Source organism: Chiroxiphia lanceolata, chromosome 22 (genome assembly GCF_009829145.1).
Source record: "Chiroxiphia lanceolata isolate bChiLan1 chromosome 22, bChiLan1.pri, whole genome shotgun sequence".
Taxonomy (NCBI): Eukaryota; Metazoa; Chordata; class Aves; order Passeriformes; family Pipridae; genus Chiroxiphia; species Chiroxiphia lanceolata.
Genome location: NC_045658.1, coordinates 1,215,283 through 1,237,544, shown reverse-complemented (window position 1 = coordinate 1,237,544; position 22,262 = coordinate 1,215,283). Strand labels below are relative to the sequence as shown.

General features: G+C 49.7%; 1 protein-coding gene across 13 annotated transcripts in view; it reads left to right on the top strand.

Moving 5' to 3' along the window:
• Positions 1-22,262, top strand: part of EIF4G3 (eukaryotic translation initiation factor 4 gamma 3) — a 144,514-nt gene that overhangs the window by 98,186 nt on the left and 24,066 nt on the right. For 12 of the 13 annotated variants that reach the window (XM_032709249.1, XM_032709242.1, XM_032709247.1 and 9 more), the window contains 10 exons: positions 615-1,523; positions 8,405-8,493; positions 10,040-10,289; positions 12,582-12,739; positions 13,835-13,960; positions 14,977-15,087; positions 18,843-19,013; positions 19,991-20,188; positions 21,554-21,700; positions 21,980-22,216. In XM_032709249.1, coding sequence (XP_032565140.1) covers positions 615-1,523; positions 8,405-8,493; positions 10,040-10,289; positions 12,582-12,739; positions 13,835-13,960; positions 14,977-15,087; positions 18,843-19,013; positions 19,991-20,188; positions 21,554-21,700; positions 21,980-22,216 — 2,396 coding nt within the window. The remainder of the gene's footprint in view (positions 1-614; positions 1,524-8,404; positions 8,494-10,039; positions 10,290-12,581; positions 12,740-13,834; positions 13,961-14,976; positions 15,088-18,842; positions 19,014-19,990; positions 20,189-21,553; positions 21,701-21,979; positions 22,217-22,262) is intronic. The other variant, XM_032709245.1, reaches the window with a different exon arrangement.

The window sequence follows — 22,262 nt, the reverse complement described above, 5'->3', positions numbered from 1 at the left end:
TCTGAAGAGCAGGGTTTGTGCCTCTGGCTTTTCCAGAATTATTTTTGCTGGTGTGACAATGGCCTGAAGGAGTTTAGTGTTCCTGCAGGATCCTAAAAGGTTTGTGGCAAAGGAGTGGGAAGCAGCCCAGAGCTGCAGCAGAGCTGTGGGAGCTGCGTGATGGGCGCGGCAGGGACGGTATCGCCGGGTCCCTCTCTGATCACAGCGTCAGTTCAGGGCTCAGTATTATTCTCTGGGCACAATATTTTGGGGTTTGCTTTGATACATTTCTTCCTAACGTCTCATGTAATCAGTTTAACCCATTCCCCTTTGTCCTACCACTCTCTGTCCCTGTAAAAAGTCGCTCTCCCTCTCTTTTATAAGCCCCCTTTAGGCACGGGAAGGCCACAATGAGTCTCCCCAGATCCTTCTCTTCTCAAGATAGCAGGGGTTGCATTTTCAGCTTTGCTGTCTGGACTTTTCCTTTAGATGCCAGATGAGCTGCAGGTGCCTCTGGTGTCTCCTGGAGCTTCCTGGCAGAAAGCAGGAATGGGAACCGAGGGGGTTCAGACACCGAGCCGGAACATGGGTTGCCTTGCTCTTTGTAACATTGCCTTTTTATTCTCCTTTCCCAGAAGAGAAGCCAAAACCAGATCCAGTATTAAAACCACCTTCTCCAGTCCTCAGACCAGAGCCTGCTGGGGAGAAGAAAGATCAAGCTGGCCAGACCACAGAGGCCTCCGCCCCCGTGGAGCCCCCCCCAGAACTTCCTCCTGCTCCATCTCCTCTCCCGGCCGCTCCCGCCGCTCCCGTGGCAGCTGCTCCTGCAGCTGCTGCCGCTGCTGCTGTCACCGTGTCCAGCAAAGCCCCAGCTGAGCCGGAGGAGAAATGCGAACTGGCTTCCCCGCAGGAGGAGGCGATGCCCGTGATGATGCCCGTGATGATGCCCGTGATGCCCGTGCCCAGTGCCACGCCCTGCCCGGCCCCGGAGCCCGCGCCCGCGGAGGAGCCGAGCCCGAGCACCGAGGGGGGTGTGGAGCCCAGCAGCGTAGCAAGTAGCGATTCCCCAGGGCCCGGCGGCGCGGAGCTAATTAACGAGCTGATTAACGAGGCCAGCGGCGTTAATGATGCGGGGGCTGCTGCCCAGGGCGGGGCAGAGGGAGCCCAGCCCGAAGCTGCGCCGTTGACTGTGGAGCCAGAGCCCCCCGAGGCCCCCCCGGCAGAAGGGGACAGCGTGCCATCATCTCCCAGTGCTCTTCCCGCCGCTCCCTCTCCTCCTCCCACCCCACCTCCCACCCCACCGCCTCCGTCTCCTCCGGTTGCCGTTGCTGCTGTTCCCACTACAACTCCTTCTCCACCTCCTCTCCCGTCTCCGAGTGCCCTCCCTGTTGTCCAGGGGGATTTAGAAGGAGAGGAGAGCACAAGAACTACTCTTAGCGAAGAGGTGAAAGATGCTGAAAAGAAGGAAGAGCCGGAAGCCGATGGGCAGCTGGAGGAGAGCGCGGAGGCTCCGAGTGTCAACTCGAGCAAGAGTCCTGTCCCAGGTAAGCCTTGGCACCGTGGGCCGGTGTGGAGGATGAAGGAAAGGGGCCTCTGGGGTTCTTCTTCCAACAGGTGTTTCTATTGGAAAAATTCCTGCTGTGCTGCATAGCTGTTGTGGTTGCAAAGTGCTGATCTTGGTTTGCAGGGATAAAACACCCTCGAAGTTATTCCTAAAGGAGGCCCCTGTGTGTCCTGGGGTGGGATGGGTTTGTGTGAGCCAGAAGGGTTTGGCTTTCACAGTGACACAGGGCTGTTGGAGGGGGAATTCAGAGGACACTGCTTTGCATGGAATCATGGAATGGTTTGGGTTGGAAGGGACCTTAAAGCTCATCTCATTCCACCACCTTCCACTATCCCGGGTTGCTCCAAGCCCTGTCCAACCTGACACTTCCAGGGATGGGGCAGCCACAAACACTGTTGTCCCCCAGGTGAGTTGCTGGTTCAAGGACCTGTGGCTCTGGATTTATGAGCCTGATAAACACTTGGGCCCTGAAGCCCTTGGGATGAACATCCTGGGCCAGGGATTTCCCAAAACCCCTGGAGCGGGGCTTTTTCCAGCTATAAAAATGTGGCACAGTGTTACCACACGTGGGGAAATGCAGTGGACCATCAAAACTCTCCCAGACAAAGGACAGCCGGTGTCACACACCACTGTTCCAGACCAGTGTCCCACCCTAGGGTCACGCCAGTGTCACACACCTCCACCTGCCCAACCTTGGTTAGTGAGGCTTTTGCTTTTCCTCTGCAAAAGGAACATCTAAGCAAACTCTACAGTTTACAAATTTACAATTTTAAACTTAAATTTTATGATTTACAGTTTGAAATTCACTAAAAATTGCAATTTCTGTAGCTGCCTTTTAAAACCCAGCCTGTTTCTCCAGGTCATTACCTTTGGTTTGAGTCCTGTGACATCCCTGGTGTGGCATTTCATGGATTGACACAGACCACACTTGTCTTCTTGGCTGTGTTTTCTATGGAAAACTGCTTTTTTTCAGGAATTCCTGGAGGTGAAACTATGGAAAAGAAGTTAAATCAATCAGTTCCTTGTATTTGCTGCTGGAGGGTGTAATGGTGGCTGTTCTGCACCCCAGAGGTGTTAAAGCATTTCATGTGTCACATCTTCTACACCGTGTTCTGGGGCTACTTAAATTCCTTGGAATTTGGTAAAGTTTGGACAGAAAGGGACAAAAAGTCAGTTGTGATTTGGGTCTTGTTGTTGGTTATGTGTTGGGTTTTTTTCAAGTAGCATTTAAAACAGGGATTGTTTTGGTTGGTTGGGGCTTTTTAAAGTAACATTTAAAACGGGATTTTTTAGTTTATTCTTTTGTAGATGGGGAGTGGCCTCAGCACATCTCAGGCCAGGCTCTGCTCTGGATTAAATGAAATGTAAAGCTGAGGTTGGCCCTGTTCCATGTTTGTGTGAGGCTGCTGTAGGTCAATATGCTGATCTTAAATAAAATCCAATATCTAGAGGAGATCAGAAAGATCCCTTCACTACACCAGCCACGGGGTTTTTTTCCTGTTAATCTTCTTCTATTTTTATTTTACTCGGGTCATTTCACTCCTCTGGCACTTGTTGTTCTTTCAGTCTGCGCTACTTCATAACCCAAATTAATTTCCTTACAAAGGAGAGAGAAGGGACTCCGTAAATAAGGTTTTGCTCAGGCAGGTTCCAGCTTGTGCTGTTATTGCTGTCTTTGTAATGGCCTGGAGTTTAAATTAAAAAAAAATTAACTTACAGTGTTTGGGGCTTTTAATTATGCACAAGATTAATTTTAATGCTCTAATGTCATTAGGTTCCACAGCACACATTAGCCAAGCCATTGGCTTTGGCAACAGGGAGAGAAATAGTTCTCAAGTCATGTAAAAGATGACTTGAAACTCAGATTTCTATTAAAAGCTCGGGGCTTCAAGGAAAGCAAAAAGCTCTCCAAGTGGCTTTTTGTGCTTTACCCCTGATTTAATGATCTCGAACTATTGCATTTCTCTGCCAACCCTCTTTTGAGCAATAATTTTCCAGTTCTTTCTTGGAGAGAGGAAGAGGGATTGAAATAACATCATCTGAAGCTGCTTGTTAACACAGGAACGAGGAACTGTCTGCCATATACATTGGAAATCCAGCTGCTGAACTTCAGGAGCAGGGAGAAAGAGTGACAGTGGTGTGTTTTCCTTGGACTGAAGGCCAAGAGTCTTTTTCATGATCTCTGGAGTTGGGATAGAAACTGGGATAAGGGAAACCTCTCGAGCACGTGCTGCAGCCCTGAGCTCTGTGACTTGGAGCAATATTGCTTTGGGGTTTTCAGCAGAATTGTGTTTTTATTTCAGAGCAGCCACAAATCATCATCCCACTGCTTTGCCTTTGAAGGGAGCTGAGCTGGGCTGACTGGGACAGGATTGTGACCTCGGAATAATCTCAGTGCTGCAGCAGTTCCTCCTGCCTGTCCTCTCCATAGTTATAACCTACCTGCCTAATTTTGGGAATGAGATCTTCATCCCCCTCCCCCCAGACCTGGCAGGGCAGTCCTGCTAAGACTCATAGGTGTCTCCCATATTTCGGGATGCAGGCAACAGCTTTTCAGGGATGAATGGAGTGATTTGCCTGTTCCTCAAGTGCTTTCCAGAACACACCTTCTGTCCAGCAGTCAGGGAAACAAGACTGTGATTTTTTGCTCCATCAAACTCTGGAGAGAAAGAGAGAGAGATTGAAAATATGTTCACTCTTAAACATCTTCATCCTCCAGCAGTTTTCTCACAGCTCAACAGAACGACTTTGTCAGTGTTTGCAGGGAGAGGCCGGAGCTGAGCCTCGGGGATCTGGGGAACCTCTGCTCTTTCTTTTCCAGTGGCATCAGGTCTCCAGATTTCCAAGGTCAGAGGATTCCATAGGAGCACTTCTGTTGCATTTTACATTGTATTTTACCCACTCTGAACGCCTTCAGTTGTCTTGGCCTGCACAGTGAAGTTTTAGTGGTTCAGTCTCAATGTCTGCCAGTCACCAGATCATCATTCCGTGCTCATTGGCATCACTGGTCTTGCTTCCCTGTGGGAATGGGGAAGATTTAGTGGGTTTTGGAGCATTAAACCATGGAGAACTTGCAGGCCCTTGTACCAGGTGGGTGGTTGCTTGCTGCTGACCATGTTCCTGGTCTGAGCATTCCCCCAGGTGTGGGGTTAGACGGGACATGTTCACCGTGTCCGAGGGCACAGGTCACGTTCCTGTCTCCTCAGGAATGATTTTCTGGAGTGGGCAGAGCTGTTACCTGCAAAGAGCACGAGCATGTGGCTTTTAAAGTAATTAATCCCTACTTATTTTCACTGCAAGCAGAAAAATACAGATATTATTATTATCAAGAGAGTAACTGGGTGCTCTGTCTGCGATCCGTACCCAAAACATCTCTCTGGCTAAAAGTCATCAAGGACTTGGTTTTGTTATTAAATTCTGGCTTTTCTGCAGCTGCAGTGAGGGACCAGCACTTTTTAGACAGGAAAAATGTTGGTGAATTTCTGCAGACAAGGTGCTACCAGAGCCTTGAGGCCTTTGATGTCACTGTTGTGTCCCGGCTGTTACGAGGAGCAAAAGGGGAAATAAGAGACGGGTGTCTGTCCCAGGCAGAACTCCTTGGAACACAGGAAACCAAAAGAGCTTGTTACCCTTGGAATTCAAAGGGCTGTTTCTTGCAGTGCTCGTTTATGAGACATATTTCAATATAAAGGAGCCCAGCTGCCAGCGAGTCCCAGTGTGCCTGAGCTGTGGGGGCTGTAACGAGCAACTTGGGGCAGTAATTGGAAATATCTTGGAGAAACATCTCCGGCACCCAAACCCAGAGAGGCAGAAACATAAATCAGGTGTAGCCTTTTTCTTGATTTGCTGCCGTAGCCACTGGAATATATTTTCTTTCCCATGAGCTGGAAGGCAGTGGTGGGTCCTTGCTTTGGTTTTTCATGGCATGTTGGATAAAAAAGTGAAAATACAAGAGCTGGTATTAATTTAGGCTTCACACTTGGCACCACATCAGAGAGGAGAGGCCTCCTGTCCCACTGGATGGGCTGTGGACTCGCTGGTGGGGAGCTCCTGTGGGAAGATGTTCCACAGAGGAACGTGATGCAGCTGGAGAAATGGGCTGAGGTAGCTGTGGGCCTGCTGAGCAGATTCCTCCAGTGGTGCTGTTAGCACTGGGAGTGGTGTCTGGGATGGGCTGGAAATAAGGGTTTGTTCCTCATTCCAGTCCTAAAGTATATCCATGTTGTCACTCCTTATCTCCCTTGTGTTTGTGAGCAGAGATAACAAAGAGCTCAGAGTGTTGCTTGGGTTTGCTGGTGTCCCTTCTCCAAGGGAATGGAATGATCTAATGGGCCAAAAACAAGCTCTGGAAGTGTAAATGCTGCAAAAATGGAGCTGCATTTGGGCAGGAATTAAACTATGTGTGCATGTGAAGGTGCTCAACTTTGGAGACAGAAAAACGGAGAGGAAGTGTCTGGAGATCTCCCTTGCCAAGAGCTAAGCTGGACACATAACTTTGCATCTCCCTATGGCTTTTGGAGTGAAACTCAGAGCTGAAACTCCACTCAGGTGGACGATGCCGTTGTCCTGATGGATTTTGGGGTTGGGAGGGTTGGCACCTAAACTCACCTTGATTTCTAAGCGGATCAGCGTAAATTCTCCTTTAAATCCATTCCTGCAGCAGAAAGGAGAACTCAACACCAGAAAAGAAACCTACTGTCTGCTATTTTAAGAGGGGAAAAGTTGAGCAACATCTCCAGAGATCTCTGGAGATCCACCCTGAGCAGCTCCACCACACGGGCAAGTGTTGCTGCAGCTGCGGAACCACAGGGTGATGGGAATCCTGGAATTTAAGGCAAGACTTATTGGCAGGGTCTCAGCCTCTGTAGAGGTTTCTTTTGCCAAAAAAAGGTGGAAAAAGTGTATTCTTGAGCAACAATAACATTAAACGTCTTGCCAGCTGAGGAGGGAAACACCCCAGCCCCAAATCCGTGACCCCGGAGTTTAGTTCTGTGCAGTTAAAAATGAAACATTATTTTACACCGTGGATGATTTCCATGGTTGGAGCTTGAGAGGAGTGAAATTCTGTCAGATGAAGAGCTGTGGGGGTTAATCAGTTAAATTGCTTGGCAGTGGCAGTGTTGAGGTTGTTACTGTGCAGACATGACCCCTCCGTGGAGAAATCCCCTGGAAGTGTGGAAGTGGCATCACCAAACAAGAAGCCGTCGATGTCCAGCCTGAAAACAGTGGGTTGACTTTTGAAAAACGCTCCTTTTTCACTGAATTATAGCAGATTTTTGTGACAGAGGGAACTGTGGAGCCTTACTTAGATCCATGCTTTGGTAAATCCCAGGAATCACCACCTGGTCGTTCCCCAGCCTGGTTTCAGCCCAGGATGGTGGGAATAGCTCAGCTGTCCTTACCGAGGTGCCGGAGCTGCCGTGAGCGCAAAAGGCTGATCCTGGTTGTGTAAGGCAAAGCCCTGTTGCAATCCATGCAATCCATGCCTGCTTGGCCCTTCTTCTCCCCTCCTTTGAGCCCCAGGAAATTCGGGATTCGTGCTGGGGCTCTGCCCTGCTCGTAAATCCTCTCCGTGGGGAGCTACAATGGATGGGACATGCAGGACTCAGAGCTTTGGAGACCCAGATTTTTCCAGCTCCTCATGAACCATCAGCTCTCTGAACAACCAGATGATCTTTAAAGATTTAAATAAGACTTTTTTTTTTAATTAACCTTTACTTTTGGGGTGTTCAGCATGAAGGTAAAAATCCTTTATCGATGGCAATGTTGCACTTTGGGTGGGGGTGGCTGCGCTGGCTGTGGTGATTCCCATGGGAATTCACGGTGAGTCTGCAGATCCACGGTCACCCACCAAACAGGGAAACACCCTGGAGAAGCCACCAAGGCTCATATGTATCTTTTAGAATAGTGGGAACGTAACAAATCCTGTTTCCTCCTTGCCCTTTGGAAGTTGACTGTTACTCATTTTTCTTACTTATCCGTAGTGAAGAGCCTTTCAAAATTGTATTGTATTGTGATAAAGGAAGTGCACGCTGTGTTTTTCCAGAGTATCTGCTGGAAACCAAAGGCTGGAGCTGGAAATCTGTTTGCAGTAAACTTCAGTCACGAAATCAATCCCATTTACACCCTGTTAACTGGGCATGTGTGTGCCTGGGATCCGAATCTGGGCTGGGAGCACTTGCTGCAAATTAGGACCAGATTGGATTAATGGTTTTTTCTCCTTAATATATGGTGTGGTTTCTTTTCCCTTTGGGGGGAAAAATGATTGGAGTAAATCACTGCTGATTTTGGGAATATTCTGTGGTGTTTTCTTTGACTCAGTCAGGCAGAGAGATAATTAATGGTGGAGTTGTGAACCTGCTTATAAATTGAAAAATAAATCCAGCTCAGAGCAGGGATGCAGGATTGGAGGAGTTGTCCTTTTGGATGAGGTACTGGAAATTTGGGCCTGTTTATGGTTGATATTATAATGATGTTATAATTCTTATAATAATTCTTGAAAAAAATATGTTGAGAACAACCTCCCCTCCCTGCCAGTACCTGATCTTTCAAAAAACTTGACTTTCTGAAGGTTCTCTTTTGTCCTGCGTGATCTTTATGCTGTTGGCAATGACCTCCTTGCTACTCCAAGGGCCAGTTTGAGCTTGAATGAGCAACTTGGAAAACAATTCCTGTGTTTTAATGCCATTCTGATGATTGTTGTTACTGCACTGAAACCAAAAGTGGTTAAGCCAGGCTGAATCCTGCGGCTGCTTCGTTTTCCTGCACCTCAGACCAGCCCACGAGAGGGAAGAACATCCCACAGGGCCAGTGTAGCTCTGTGTAATTTAGTATTGTGACAGATACACAATTCCATTGCAGCCCAAACAGCTGTAACTGCACCAAAGACCTGGAAGAAACCAAAAGACCGGACCCAAGCCACTGAGGAGGTGACAGAGGCAGAGACAGAGGTAAGAGGGGCCCGTGATCCTGCTTTCCCCAGATTTAATGGGGATGTTGCTCTCTTGGAACTGTGTTCTAGAGATGTTGCTTCCTCATTGTCTCACAGGATCCAGGGCAGAGTTTTGGGGAGGAGCTGGGATATTCCTCAGCATCCTTTAGATAACAGGGTTTAGTCTGTTCCCTGTTAAAGCTCTTCAGTTTTCTTTGGCTTTGCCTAATTTAGTGACTCAGAGAATTATAGAATCCCAGAGTGGTTTGGGTTGGAAGGGACCTTAAAGACATCTCATTACAACCCCCTGCCATGGGCAGGGACACCTTCCACTAGGAGGTTCCAGTAGGCTTCCAGCAGCCTCCCAGTGTTGGGGAACACTGCTGTCCTTCAGTGAAGGGTGGGTGTGAATCCCTCAGCACTGCCCCGTGTGGGTCCCAGGCCACCGTCCTGGCACGGGGCAGGTTCTACTGCACAGGGATGTCATGGCCAAAGGTTGGTTTTCCTGATGACCAGCTGATGGAGAAGCTGAGAAAGGAAAATGTTGAAGTTCTCAGGCAAAACCACCTCAAGAGTAATTTAGATGAGTAAAGAGAATCCTCCTCAGTGCCATTGCAGTGGGGATGTCTCAGGAAGGAGCTCTTTCCTTAATATCCTGGGTCAGACTGGGGTTAGAATCAATCAGAGAGGGAGGAAGAGAGTAAAAATGTGAAAGTTCAGACTGCCCAGTCCATGGGTAAAAACTGACGTTGGCCTGTTATGATGCAGAGGAGAGCAAAGGGCATCCCTGGGGCTGCACCAGCAGGTTCATCTCCTGTGCTTTCCTCATCCTTCATTGCAGGAGTCGTGTCTCCTGCCCCACCCAGCAGTTCCACCAGTGCAGATTTTTCAGAGAATTCCCTTTAAAAATCTGCAAAAAGCATGGTAGGATGTGGTGCCCTCAGGTGGGGAGGAGGAAGGATCGGGAGCCTCCTCAGTGAAGTTTTTCCTTTGTTCAGTGCTCGGATGTGCTGGGATTTCTCCCAGGGGAAGCGCGTTCCGACGCCTCCTCTGTCTGAGTGCACAATCAGGCTGTGTCCTTGGAGAGCTCTAAAATTAACAGCCAGGGATACTATTGCTGTTTTTCCTGAAACCGAGATGCTGGAATTGCGGCTGTACCTTCCTCGGTGGGATCTGCTCCAGTTAACAACAGGCATATAAAGGAAGGATCCCCCAAAAGAACCCCTTTACCATCCCTTTACCATGGATGGTAGGAGAGGAGGGAAGCAGGGTTGTCTTTCCAGGCTGGGATTTCTCATGGCTTAACAGTTCCTTCCATCCAATCCCTTGGGAATTTCATGGGCAACACTGAGTCTTTCCAGTTGCAGTGTTAGTTTTCGGGAGGTTATCCATGGGAATGAGCTGATAAATCACCTGGTGGCTCTTATGGTCCCCATCCCTGTGTGAGATGCATCTGTGTTCCTGCTGCACCCAGAAATGCCGTGTGGATTGGCCAAGAGCTGTTTCGCGTGCGTTGGGTTTGTCGGGGTGTTTTCAACAAACCTCTACCTCTGTCTGTGCTCCAGCCTAAAGAAGAGGAGGAACCTTCAGGAGACAAAGTACTTGAATCTGACCAGGAGAAAATGAGCCATGGGCCTCAACTGGAGAGGGAGCCCTCGGAGCTGAAGGCAGCGAAGGCCGTGGAGGAGAACGGGGAGCAGGAGGCGGAGCCCGTGCGGAACGGGGCCGAGAGCGTCTCTGAGGGCGAGGGCACCGAGCCACACTCTGGCTGCACAGAGACCCCCAGCGAGGGGCCCGTGTACCAGTACAAACCAGGTAAGTCCTACTTCCCTCCTGGCCTTTCTGCCTCCCTCCTTTGAGGGCTGGTGACACCCCGTGTGTCGGCCCCAAGGATGGGTGGAAGGGGGTTCAGTGTTCACCGTGTCCAGCTCTGCCAGGATGCACTAACCAGCAGGCCCTGAGGGACCTTCTGGGGCAGCACAAGGGGAAAATTGATTTTTCTCTTGCTGTTCGTGAAGAGGAGAAGAGAAAATCCCCAGTTCCTTGAATTTGTTGTGGATGTGGGTGTTGGCTGCAGCACCGTGGAAATGGCAGTGAGTTGGTTCCTGTGATCAACGGCTGAGAACCACCCAAGGAATTCCATATAAATTCTATAAATAATTCCATTATTTCAGATGTACATCTGAAATCAGACACGTGAAAGTGCTCGCTGGGTCCTAAATATGAATATGTGTGTTCATAGAGATTTCACTTCCTGGCTGAACAGTTGCAAGGATCTTCAGATTTCCAGAAGAGTAAGGAAAAGAAACAGTTTGTGGTTTTCAATCCAGATTCTGTCCAGCTCTATCCCACCAATTAGGGTATAGTGTATCTAAGGGGTGTTTTGTTATTTATGAAGATAATTTATAGACCTGAACCTCAGTTAATTCACCTCATTAAGAGAGACCTCGACACTCAGTTGCTGCCAATTTTTAAGCCGTTTCTTATTCAGATGAAGCTCCTTCCAAATAAATTACTTATTTTTTAGGAGCCCAGAAATTAAAGAGTATAATAACAATAAGGAAGGACCTGGAGAGCCTGGTGGACCAGGCACTGGACAAGGAGCAGCACCATTAAGGGATTACACCAAGGTGGTTATTTCTGCACCACTTTGTTCTGACAAAGACCTTGATTGCTTTGGTTTTATTAATTCAGGACGATCGTATTGTTGGGAGGAAACACAGAGGCCTCCTGATAGTTCAGCACACTCTGAGGGTACCTGAGCAGTTCATTAGCCAAGCACTTCCTGGAGTTAATCCATAATTCATCAGCTGTCTCTCCCCAACACTTGATGCAGTCAGAACAATCCCAGTTGGATCTGGATGTCCTTTCACTCAGCTGGAGGGGTTGGAAAAGCAACACACGTTGGACTTGTGCAATAATCCTCGATTTCAGCCCTGCTCTTTCTAAAAAGGGGAATTTTTGCCCTTTGAAGGAATTGTGTGTTTGATCCTGGTCTCTCCCTGCGTTGGAGATCCTTCCTGTGACACTGCCCAGCTGGTCTTCACGTTGAAACAGCTCACTGAGAACTTTACAGGAGAAGGAAACTACACATAAACTGTTTGTTGTTGCTGTCAGAGCTTTTCCATGATAAATGGGCACTGTGGCACAGTGGACAGGCCAGGAATTCCAGCTGGGATGCAGCTACCCAGGCAAACCACTCCTGCCCCCCTTTATCCCAAAACTCTGCAGAAATAAAACTACACAAAGAGCCAAAATTCGTAATTACTTCTCTGTATTTTCATTCCCAGTTGTTAAAACCCATCATTGGAATAAGTCCCTGTTTGTGGCCTCTGTGAGGATGTGCATGGTGAGATCCCAGAGACCCAAAGCCAATGGACAGGGAGTGAAATAAGGAAATAATAAGTACCTGAAGGGCTGGGTAAATGCTGAGCCCTCTGGCATCAACAAGATCCAAAGGCAGCACCTCCTACGGATGTTTTCCTTTAGATAAAACATGTTTTCTTCCCTAATTGCAAACAAACTGTGTGGCCAGTGCTGAAAACCCCATCTCCAGGCCACCAGGTGCTGATTTTCCATGTAGGTTTTAGAATTTAGGACTCTTCACACCCAGAAAGCCCTCCAGAAAATGGGTGGAAGGTTGGAACTCTGGGATTATGGCCTGTGGTTGTGTTTTCTTGTTTCCCCTGTTATCTCCAGCCTGGGTTGTTCACAGCTCCGTGTTTTCATGTTTTCCAAGGATATTTATGTTCCATGCAGTGCTCTCCTTGACTGTGTGTATATCACTCCCTTTTACACTGCTTTAACTTCTACATTTTCACCCAAAATCTGGGAATTGTCCCTGTTTCGTCATATCCCACAGGAGAGTGGGAACTGGAATTAATGGGTTAAGACTGGAATTAGTGCCCAGATCCGTGTGTGGTTGCTCTGGACCTGGCTCTCCGCTCCCCGTTGTTTATGTCCCTTTAATGCCATGTATATTCCCCTCCTCACACTGGAAATAAATCACAATTTCCCAGGCAGCTGTACAACCTCTTCCCTTCGGATTTACTGGAGCCACGCCTGGGTTTGTCTCCTGGGAATCTCAGGGCCTTTCTCTCCCTATAGAGCAGTGGAAGCCCCTGGACCCGGAGGGGAAGAAGCAGTACGACCGGGAATTCCTGCTGGATATCCAGTTCATGCCGGCCTGTATCCAGAAGCCGGAGGGGCTCCCTCCCATCAGCGACGTGGTGCTCGACAAGGTGAGAGGAGAGCCCATAAAACAGGTACGTGCAGGGCTTGATAGAAATAAAGATCCCTAGTGCATGGATCCCTTGTGCTTGGACCCTTTCCATGCAGGCTTTTGGTGGGAAAGGGCAAATCGTTGGTCACTCCACACAGTTCTTCAGACAGAGGTGTTGGTGCCTAACGAGTGTGCACAGCTGATCAAAAACCAAAGTGCTTTTAATGGGCTTTGTCTGAGTTAAGTTATACCAGGCTGTTATTAAAATTTAAAATGATGCAGCCATGAAGAGCTATGGATCCAAACAAGGCCAGTGGCTCGTATCAGATCAGTTCGATAGTTAAAAAGTAGAGAGAAGCTTTTGGGTGAACTCTTTTTTTGATCTGAAGCAGTTGTGTCACTGTTTATGAGCTGATCCAATAAAAGATCTTTAAGACCTCGATTCCCAGGCAGTTTTGTGACTTCTGTGCAGCCTCATTCCAGAGCTGATTGTCTCTGCTGTAGGTCTGGGCTTGGGATTTCAGTGCTGACACCAAGGCCTTCTGCTTTCATTAGAACTGGGGAGTTCATTGGTTTTGATGTACCACTAAATTTACTCTTGAGATTCCAGGATACAGGTGATCCTCCTGTGCAGAAACATTTCCACTCTGAGTTTCATACCCAGGCAAATTGTAAAACACAGCTTTGTTCCCAGAATTGTTTCATCCACCTCCTAGTTCCCTGTGATTGTTTCTCACTGCCCTGTCTGTGTTTGAATTCCTTGGCTCGGTTGCCCATTTGCCTTTTTAGCCCAAAAGCCACTGGTCTGAGGGAAGGTGGCAGCTTTGTCATCCTGAACCAAGGCAGGCCCATGTTCTTGCCTCTTTTATCTTCCATAATTCCTACTCAACCTTGAAATGTTTCTGAACTCCGCCTGTTCCCTTAGTAGTCCCTCTGCATATAGAAGATGTATTTTAAATTCAATGCTCATTTTTAATGTTAAGTGTGGATGCATAAAGCTTGCACAGTTCGTTATAAGCTTTAATTTGGATATTAAATACGCCTGTTATGGTTTATCAGAGGTGGGCTGTAGGTGACAGGACCTTTGGTAGCTCAGCACCCTGAGCAGCCCTGTCTGTGTGCTCTGTCCATGGTGCAGGTCAACCAGCCGAAATTGCCGCTGCGAACGCTGGACCCCCGGATCCTGCCACGAGGCCCAGACTTCACCCCAGCCTTTGCTGACTTTGGGAGGCAAGCCCCCGGGGGAAGAAACGTGTCTGGAAGTGTGAGTTTACCCCAACTTGCTCCTTTAAAAACTGGCGTTAACACCGATGAAGTCCATCCTCAGGCTTTCGGGCCTCTCCCGCTGCGCCGGTGGCTCTGGTTTTGGCAGGATGAATGCAGGGCTGAGGTTTGCTTGGCTGACTAAGTTTAGGCACATTAGAGACCATTGTGGATGTTTGTCACTGGTACGTATTGGCTTGGTCTCCTTCTCTTTTCCCTGTGTGAGGGGTGGAGGTGTTTCCACCCCAGGACCCGTCGGTCGCGGGTGCGGTCGTGCCGTCGTCGTACAACAACCCGGCGTCTGCGTGTCCTCGGGGGAGGCTGTGCCACAAAACACACCAACAGAGCGAGCAGATTTTACTAACACAGAAAATGCACACAGTGCCTGTGTGTTCTTGCTTTGTTTGTGCTTCCATGTGTTGCTGCAGTCACTTCATTCCTTGTTTTCTTGCCTTTTCTTCTGTTTTTTCTTCTTTTCCCTGTGTCTGGCTGTGCCCACATCCTGAAATCCCTCTGTGAATTCGTCACTCTTGCCTTTGCCATCTCTTTCCATGGGGCACAGGTGCCCCCAGCATGTGCCACCCCGGAGGACAGACACCGACTCCATTGGGGGCAGTCATTGGTTTTCATCTCTTAAGATACATCCAGTGTATCCATCCAGATGTGTCTAATGACACAGCCATCCTTGGTCTTTCAAACCTGCTGGTTTCAGAAGAGTTCTCTGAATCACCCTGACTTCCAAGTGTGCAGGTTTCCAGGAGTTAAACCTGGTGATTTTAACTCAGTGTAACATCTTTGTCGTGGCCGGCGCCTTGTTCCGGGGTGTCTTGGAGTAGCTTCGGTGCTGTAGTTTCTCTTGAGCACCATCTGGTCTACAAAACCCCCTGAGGTCGACAGTGCTTCCCACATTTAGGACTTGCAGGTTGTCCTGAGGTGCCTTCTCTGCCGTCCCGTGCTGAGTGTCCCGAGCCGCTCGGTGTCGTGGTAACGTCGCTGTCGCTCTTTCTCTCTCCGCAGGCCTGCAAAGTGCAGAGCAACCCTGGATTGCCCTCCCTGGCTCGGTGCGGGCCCCCAGCATGCCCTCTCTTGGTCTCGCCTCACCCACCATTGAGGAACCTGCCGATAGGGGTAAGCCAAATCCCCCCCTCCCCCCCAGCCTTTGCACCTTTTTGTAGAGTTGCCTTTTTCCCCCCAACGCCCACTGTTGATAAAGAACGACTGGCAGAAAACTTTACAAAAAGGTGCAACCTTGTTTAAAAAAAAACCGAAACCAGACTTGCATTGTACCCCTCTAGGCAGTCTTCAGTGGTGGGTGGGACATCACCAGCTGAGGGCATGCTGGGACGTTGGCCTGAGCGGGATCCGCGAGGGTCTGCACTTTGCAGACCTGTGGAAAGGGGGAGAAAAGGTAAGTCCCGCTTACCCCGTTCATTTGGAGCATTCAGCACATAACATACATCTCACATTTGCGCCTTTGCAGAGCAGAGCCTCTCCTTGCCTTGTTCTGGAGGAGGGCTGGAAGGTGACCTTGTTCAGCCAGCCTGTCCTATGACACCGGCGGTTGTAGGATCAGAGGGTTCGCAGCCCCCCAGCAATCCCAGACGTTTCCCTGGCATGGCAAACCCTGCGTGTGCTGCCTGTCCCCGGCCATCCCACCTCTGCAAGGCCATGCCCATGATCCATCCAATCCACTGCCTCTTCCTTGCCCCGAAATAACGTGGAGCAGCTCGGCGCTAACCAGCTTCCGGCACGTTGAGAATCTTTTGTGTTGCTTCTTTGGCTTTTGTCTTTATTTCCTTCTTTTCGCTTCAACGTGTTGTGTGGGTGTTTTTGGCACTAACAAATGTTGCATCAGGTGGCACAGGGGGTGTAATTGCACAGGAGCAGAATCCAGCTGGAAGGGCCTTTTGGTGTAGGCAAGACATTGGGTGAGGAGATGCAAACAGATAAATTGGAGAGGAGAGGACGGGTCAATCCCCGTGCTCGTGGCAGGATGAGTCTGCTTTGTCCTTCCTGAGAGGTGATGGATACTCGAGTCACCTCAATTCTTGTGCTTCTTGGAAGGCAGAGCCTCTCCCAGCATTGAAACTCAATTTTATCTTCTCCCTCAAAGCCTCTTGTAGAGGGAGAAGTGATTCTTTAATTCCTTGGATGTTTTAAAGCATTTCCATGACTTGTGGCCTGAGTGGGAGCTCCAGGTCGGGCTGTGCTGCTCTGAGTCTTTGGCTCCTCTGCAGGAGTCTTGTCCCTTTTCTTTCTGCTTTCCTTTCCCCTCTCTTCATCCAAAGACAAGTAATGGAGTTTAACACAGGAACACTTGGTAACTGCTCCGTGCCATTGGTGGGAAAGGTTATCCCAGTGCAGGTGCCCCAGAACCATCTTTATTTACATGGGCTGGGGTACAGAAGGCCAGGCCTGAGCCCAGGCACCTCTTGAACTTGCTGCGGTGTAAATCTGGATCCAAAACCCCAGATTTTTTCTGTTAAAAGTTTGATCCATGTATTATTTTATTGCACATTCAAAGGAAGCTGCTGTTCAAAACCTAATCGAACAGTTTGAACTGAGTTTACTCACAGATATTGAAAACATAGAACCTCAAGGAAAGTCCTGGTTCTGTTGATGCACTAAAAGGTCTGGTCTTGAAGGCAGTTGGATGTGAGGAGGTTGTGACATGTGGCAGGCTGGTACTCAGGAGTTGCACAGGTGCTCCATGCACCCCTCAGTTTTCCCACACTTGCCTCCTTCAGGGAGGGCCGTTTGCTCTAAAAGGGAACGTTTGCATGGACCCTTCTCCGAGGAAGCTCCGGCCTCTGTGGCTCCGTCCCCGCGCGTTACACCCCGACACGCCTGGGAGGTCATTCAGCCCAGAGCTGCCTCTGTGCCGGACATGGGGTGGCTGCAGGTCACCTCTCCTTGGCTTTACCCCTGTCCCTGGGGGCAGTAAGCCCAAAGGTTTGGATTTGCAGGGCACCCTCCCAACCTGGCTCTGGTTTCCAGGCCGCCTGCCTGGCAGGAGGTGTGTGATGAGCTGCTGTTGCGTTACCGTCTGGTTTTTCAGCTGGAGGGAAGTTTCTTCTCTCCACGTTTGCAGCACGGTCAGAACCTGGGCAGCAGAATTGTGTGAACAGGTGCAGCAGCAGAGGGGGTTGGGAAGGTGGGGCTGTGCTCAGGCTTTGCTGCGCCCTCCCAGTGCCGACCGAGGGCTCGGGGCGGGAGCAGGCAGGGGCCGTAGGGAGGGATCAGTGGCTGCTTCAGCAACATGCCCGACACACAAAAGCTGGTGAAGGCTCCCTGTTCTCCCTGTCTTGTTCCGCTGTTGATTTCTCAGGAGCAATCAACTGGTGTGGTTGCCTTCCAAGCAGTTGAGGGTTGGATTTGATGACCTTGGAGGTCTTTTCCAACCTTAATGATGCTGTGAACTATGGCCGTGCCCAAAGGAGCTTAAATGTTCTGCTGGGTTATTGGTGTGTGTGCCAGGGGATCTGAACAGAGCTCTTCCTGGGTGGTGGGGCAGCAGAGTGACACGCTGCTCCACGTAGCCCTGTCCCAGGCATTGTCTTGGCATGCAGAGCATGTCATGACATGAGGGTGTTGTCTTCTGACATCTTCCTCTGTTGCTGTTCTCCCACAAGGAAGCCCAGACAAGAGCTCCAGCAGTGCCAGTGACCGTGTTCATTCGCACACGCTTACCTTGTGAAAGGCAAGTGGTTCAACTCACACATCCTGCCTTGAAGGAGGATTTTGCTTTTTAATAACACAAACCCAGGTTTGGGGCTGATCTATGACATAAGAGGCACCAGCCAAGAGCCCTTTCCTCCTCTTCGGTGAAGCTCTTGGAATAACCAGGATGCTTTGGCCTCTCTGGTGCTCGTTGAATGCCTTTGTTGAGCAGAGCAGTGTTTGAAATGGCCCATCTTCCACGAGGGGCTGCCTGCTGCCCTCTGTGGAGACGAATTACCACCATGGGAAGTGCCGGGTTTGATAACAGTTTTGTTACTGTGTTAATTTGTACCTTGAGGTTGGACATCTCTGATAAATGAGCTCAGAAATCTGAAGGAGTGTGTGGGGGAGAACACTATCCTGCCAGCACCTCGTACCTTTAGTCCTTAATGAGAAGCCCTCAGATGATGAAGAGGGGGTTTGGGGGCATCTTGGGCTCTACTTGTACAACTGGTGAAAAACTCCCCAGTTTTGGCAGTTGTTGTGCCTGGTTTGTCCGGGAGGAGTTCACGTTCCACAGGACTGCAGAGGCACTTGGGGCGGTTTCAAAGCACTGTGCTCCCCACCCTTCTGTGAAACCACACAGAGTTTGTCCTACATCTGTTAGGATCCATATTTAGACAAGGCAGGAGCTGCACTGGTGCTCCTCCAGAGTGTTTTATGTAATTCCCATCTCAGAATGGCTCCGTTGGAAGCAATCGCCAGTAAAACTCAACGTTTCTGGCAGAGAATACAGAAATGCTGATTTATCATAGTCTGATTGCCTGGGATGGCACATTTGAAATACACCTGTGAGGACTTAGTCCTTACACACACTTTGCTGTGGTGTCTCAGTTCTGTAGTTCCTGGTTTCCCAGAGGCCGTGTTGGCCCATTGGGTTCAGTCCTGTCCCGCTGTAGCAGCGTCCAGAGCGTCGCCGAGTCGGGTGGGCAGCGTCATCCCATATCTGGTTTGGGAAAAGCTGCCCGAGAGAAGCGTGTTTGGTGTCTCCATGTTCCCTCTGACCACCCTGGAGCAGTGTGTTGGGTCTGAGGGACTCCTCAGAGTCCCAGAGGAGGTGCTGGTGGTCGGTGGTGCTGTCGGTGGGTGTTGACGTGAGCCCAGAGTGTGTTATCCAGGAGTGAGTTTAAAAGGGGATATAACAAGGAATGTTTTTGTCCTAGTTGTTGAATGTTGGACCGAGGAGATCTCAGCCGGGCCAGAGGAGGGAGCCCAGGAAGATCATCACTGTGTGTGTGAAGGAGGATGTCCACCTGAAGAAGGCAGAGAACGCCTGGAAGCCGAGCCTGAAGAGGGAAAACCAAACCGAGGACCCGGAAAATGTCAAAACCCAGGTGAGAGCTTTGGTGGGCACATCTGAGGGTACAGCACCCTTCCCCAGGGCGAGGGGGGTAACCTGCCTTCACCCTTGTGTCACACACTGCAAAAGGGCAAGGAATTCCAACTGGAATCCCAGCTTTCCCCTCTCTTGATGGTATTTTTCGTGTGTTTATCCTTGACCTGGAGTTTAAATGCCAGTCCTGTATGTTAAACTGGGAACACCAGACAACCTACTACCTCTCTTCCAGGACTGTTTTTCTATTGCTGTTTTACTGGAATATTTCTGTCCCCATCCTAAAGCAAACAGCCTCACACTTCCAGTACAGAACTTACTTTTCATCCCCTTTTAGACCATGTTTCTTCTCTGAACTTCACCAAGACTGAGGTTCCTCTGTAAAATCCCTCAGTTGGTCCTGCCCAGCCCAGCAAGCACCATCTGAAGCTCCCTCTGTCCTTCTCCCCCTCCTCTCCTCTGTGGGACAGTCGCTCTGGGCAGAAGTGTTTGTCTGGTGGTCAAGCTTGTAATTTGTAGGATAGGTTGGGATGGTCTGGAAGGACACTGGAATTCTGTTCTGGGAGCTAATGCTAGCATTGTCCTAATTATTATCATCCTGGAAAGGAAAAAACAAAATACCTTAACCTGAGTATAGGAGAAGTGGTTGAAGGAGTCAGAGGCTGCTCCCTGTTGATTTCTATCTCATGCATTAAATTGATATCAAGAAGAGCATTTCTGACAGGAAGGGCTTTGTGCCTCTGTTGCACTTGAAAAAAGCACTTGGGAGTTTCCAAAAATCCTTCTCCACAGCCGTGGCCTTTGGTAGCCAAGTGAGAACTGGGGCTGGGCTGTGCAGAAGTGTGTGGTGTGTAACTCAGCTTCCCGGGCATCCCTGTGGGACACCTCCATCCATTCCCCTGGGACCTGCATCCTGGCTCGTTCCTGGAAGCCCCTGGCCCCCTTTGTGCCTGACCTGGCAGTTTTTGTGTCGTACAGGAGCTGTTCCGCAAGGTACGAAGCATCTTGAACAAGCTGACGCCCCAGATGTTCAACCAGCTCATGAAGCAGGTGACAGACCTGACGGTGGACACGGAGGAGAGGCTGAAAGGAGTCATTGACCTGGTCTTTGAGAAGGCCATCGACGAGCCCAGCTTCTCCGTGGCCTACGCCAACATGTGCCGGTGCCTGGTGACGGTAAGAGCCGCCCAATCCAGGGGGAAATGCCCCTGCGTGGTGAACCCCTGGAGCTGCTGGGCAGGGACAGGAATGTGGGGAGAGACTCAGTTTCTGAGTGTGAAGGAGATGAATTAATGCTGCATTTCTGGTTGTTGGCCATGCCTGGGGCAGAGGGGGATGTGTTTGGAGCTGAGGACTCTTCGCTCTGCCTGGTCACGAGATGTGACGAGTCACGTTGGGGAGGTTCAGGGAATCATGGAATGGTTCATCATGGCTCATCCAGTCCCACCTGTGCTTTTTACCCCACATTAGGTTAATCCTGGGAAAATCTGGGCTGGAAACACCAACTATGTCTGTCTCTGTGCTTTTGGGGCTTCAGGGTGCTTTTGTGTAGGGATGCTCAGCTTGGTGAGTGTCTTCTAATTTGGGGGAGCAGTTGGGTGTAAGAGCTGCAAGAGGAGAGAGTGGGGAAGGCATAATGTGGCTTCAAATGCCGATTAACACTATTAATTTTAATAATTATCTAACCCTGGAAGCAGTTAGATTTCATAAGGCACAAGGTAGGAGGGATGAATGAATTAGTTTTAATATTTGTGCACTTAAGAAGGACTAGAAACAGCCTTCAAGTCTTTTTTTTTCCAACAAGAAAAGGAAAGAATGAAAAATCCGTTCCAATTTTATCAAGTACACGTGCAAAGGGAAGATTGCAGCACAAATCCTGAATCTAGTCAGGACTAGGTCTGCCTTTAGACCCACCCCTCATGCTGCTGGTTTGCAGGGGATTCACAGAATCATCTCATGGAATCCCAGGACGGTTTGGGTTGGGAGGAACCTTAAAGCCCGTCCAGTGCCACCCCGTGCCATGGACAGGGACACCTTCCACCCTCCCAGGTTGCTCCAGCCTGGCCTTGGACACTGCCAGGGATGGGGCAGCCACAGCTTCTCTGGGCAACCTGTGCCAGGGCCTCCCCCCTTCAGTGTCTCTCGTTTCCAAGGGAGCCCAAGGTGCCAAACCAGGCTGTCACCATTCCCAGATGGTGAATTTGGGACAAAATAACCCTTTTTCTTGCAGCGAAGGCTCGAGTCTTCAGCACATAACAGGAGTGTTTTTAAGCAGTGGGTGTTTCTGAGGGATCCTGTGGATGGAAATGTAATCCATCCCCGGGCGGAGGTGGTGTCAGCCAAGTTTGGAGTGTGACTTTACATCTGCAGTGTAAAACTCTGCTGGAAATCATGACGTGAGGCTTCACTTCGGCAGCCTCGTGGAGCGCTGGGGCTCAGCATGAAGAGCATAATAAAATGTTATGGGTGGCTTACAGGAACTTTACTCCTCTGTGGAGTTTATCCCAATTTCTGCTGATGTTTTTCTTCCTTCCCCTGCAGCTGAAGGTGCCCATGGCAGACAAACCTGGGAGCACAGTAAATTTCCGCAAGTTGCTGTTAAATCGCTGCCAGAAGGAATTTGAAAAGGACAAGGCTGACGATGACGTCTTTGAAAAGAAGCAGAAAGAACTCGAAGCTGCCACCACTGTAAGTGGTATTTTTCCCCATAAATCTCAGAGCTCACTCAGAAAATTACTTCCTTTTGAGACAGCAGTCGATTCGGGGGGAATTTTGGGGTGGATAGAGAGTTTGTTTCTGTCATTGTGGCTGAGGATAATAAAAAATATTTGCCTTGATAGCGGGTTTTTACCAGCATCCTTCAGGGCTTCAGGAGAAAAAGAGTAAACAGTGACTCTAAACTGGATCTTCTGCGGAGTTCTGTGCTCTGGGAGCGTGGTTTTACTGGGCTGTTCTCCTGTTTTGCAGCCAGAGGAGAAGACGCGGCTTCACGACGAGCTGGAAGAGGCCAAGGACAAAGCCCGGCGGAGATCCATCGGGAATATCAAGTTCATTGGGGAGCTGTTCAAGCTGAAGATGCTGACAGAGGCCATCATGCACGACTGTGTGGTGAAGCTGCTCAAGAACCATGACGAGGAGTCCCTCGAGTGCCTTTGCCGCCTGCTCACGACCATCGGCAAGGACCTGGACTTCGAGAAGGCAAAGGTGGGGTAGGAGCAGGAGCGAGGGATGAGGCTCCCTGGGCAGGGCT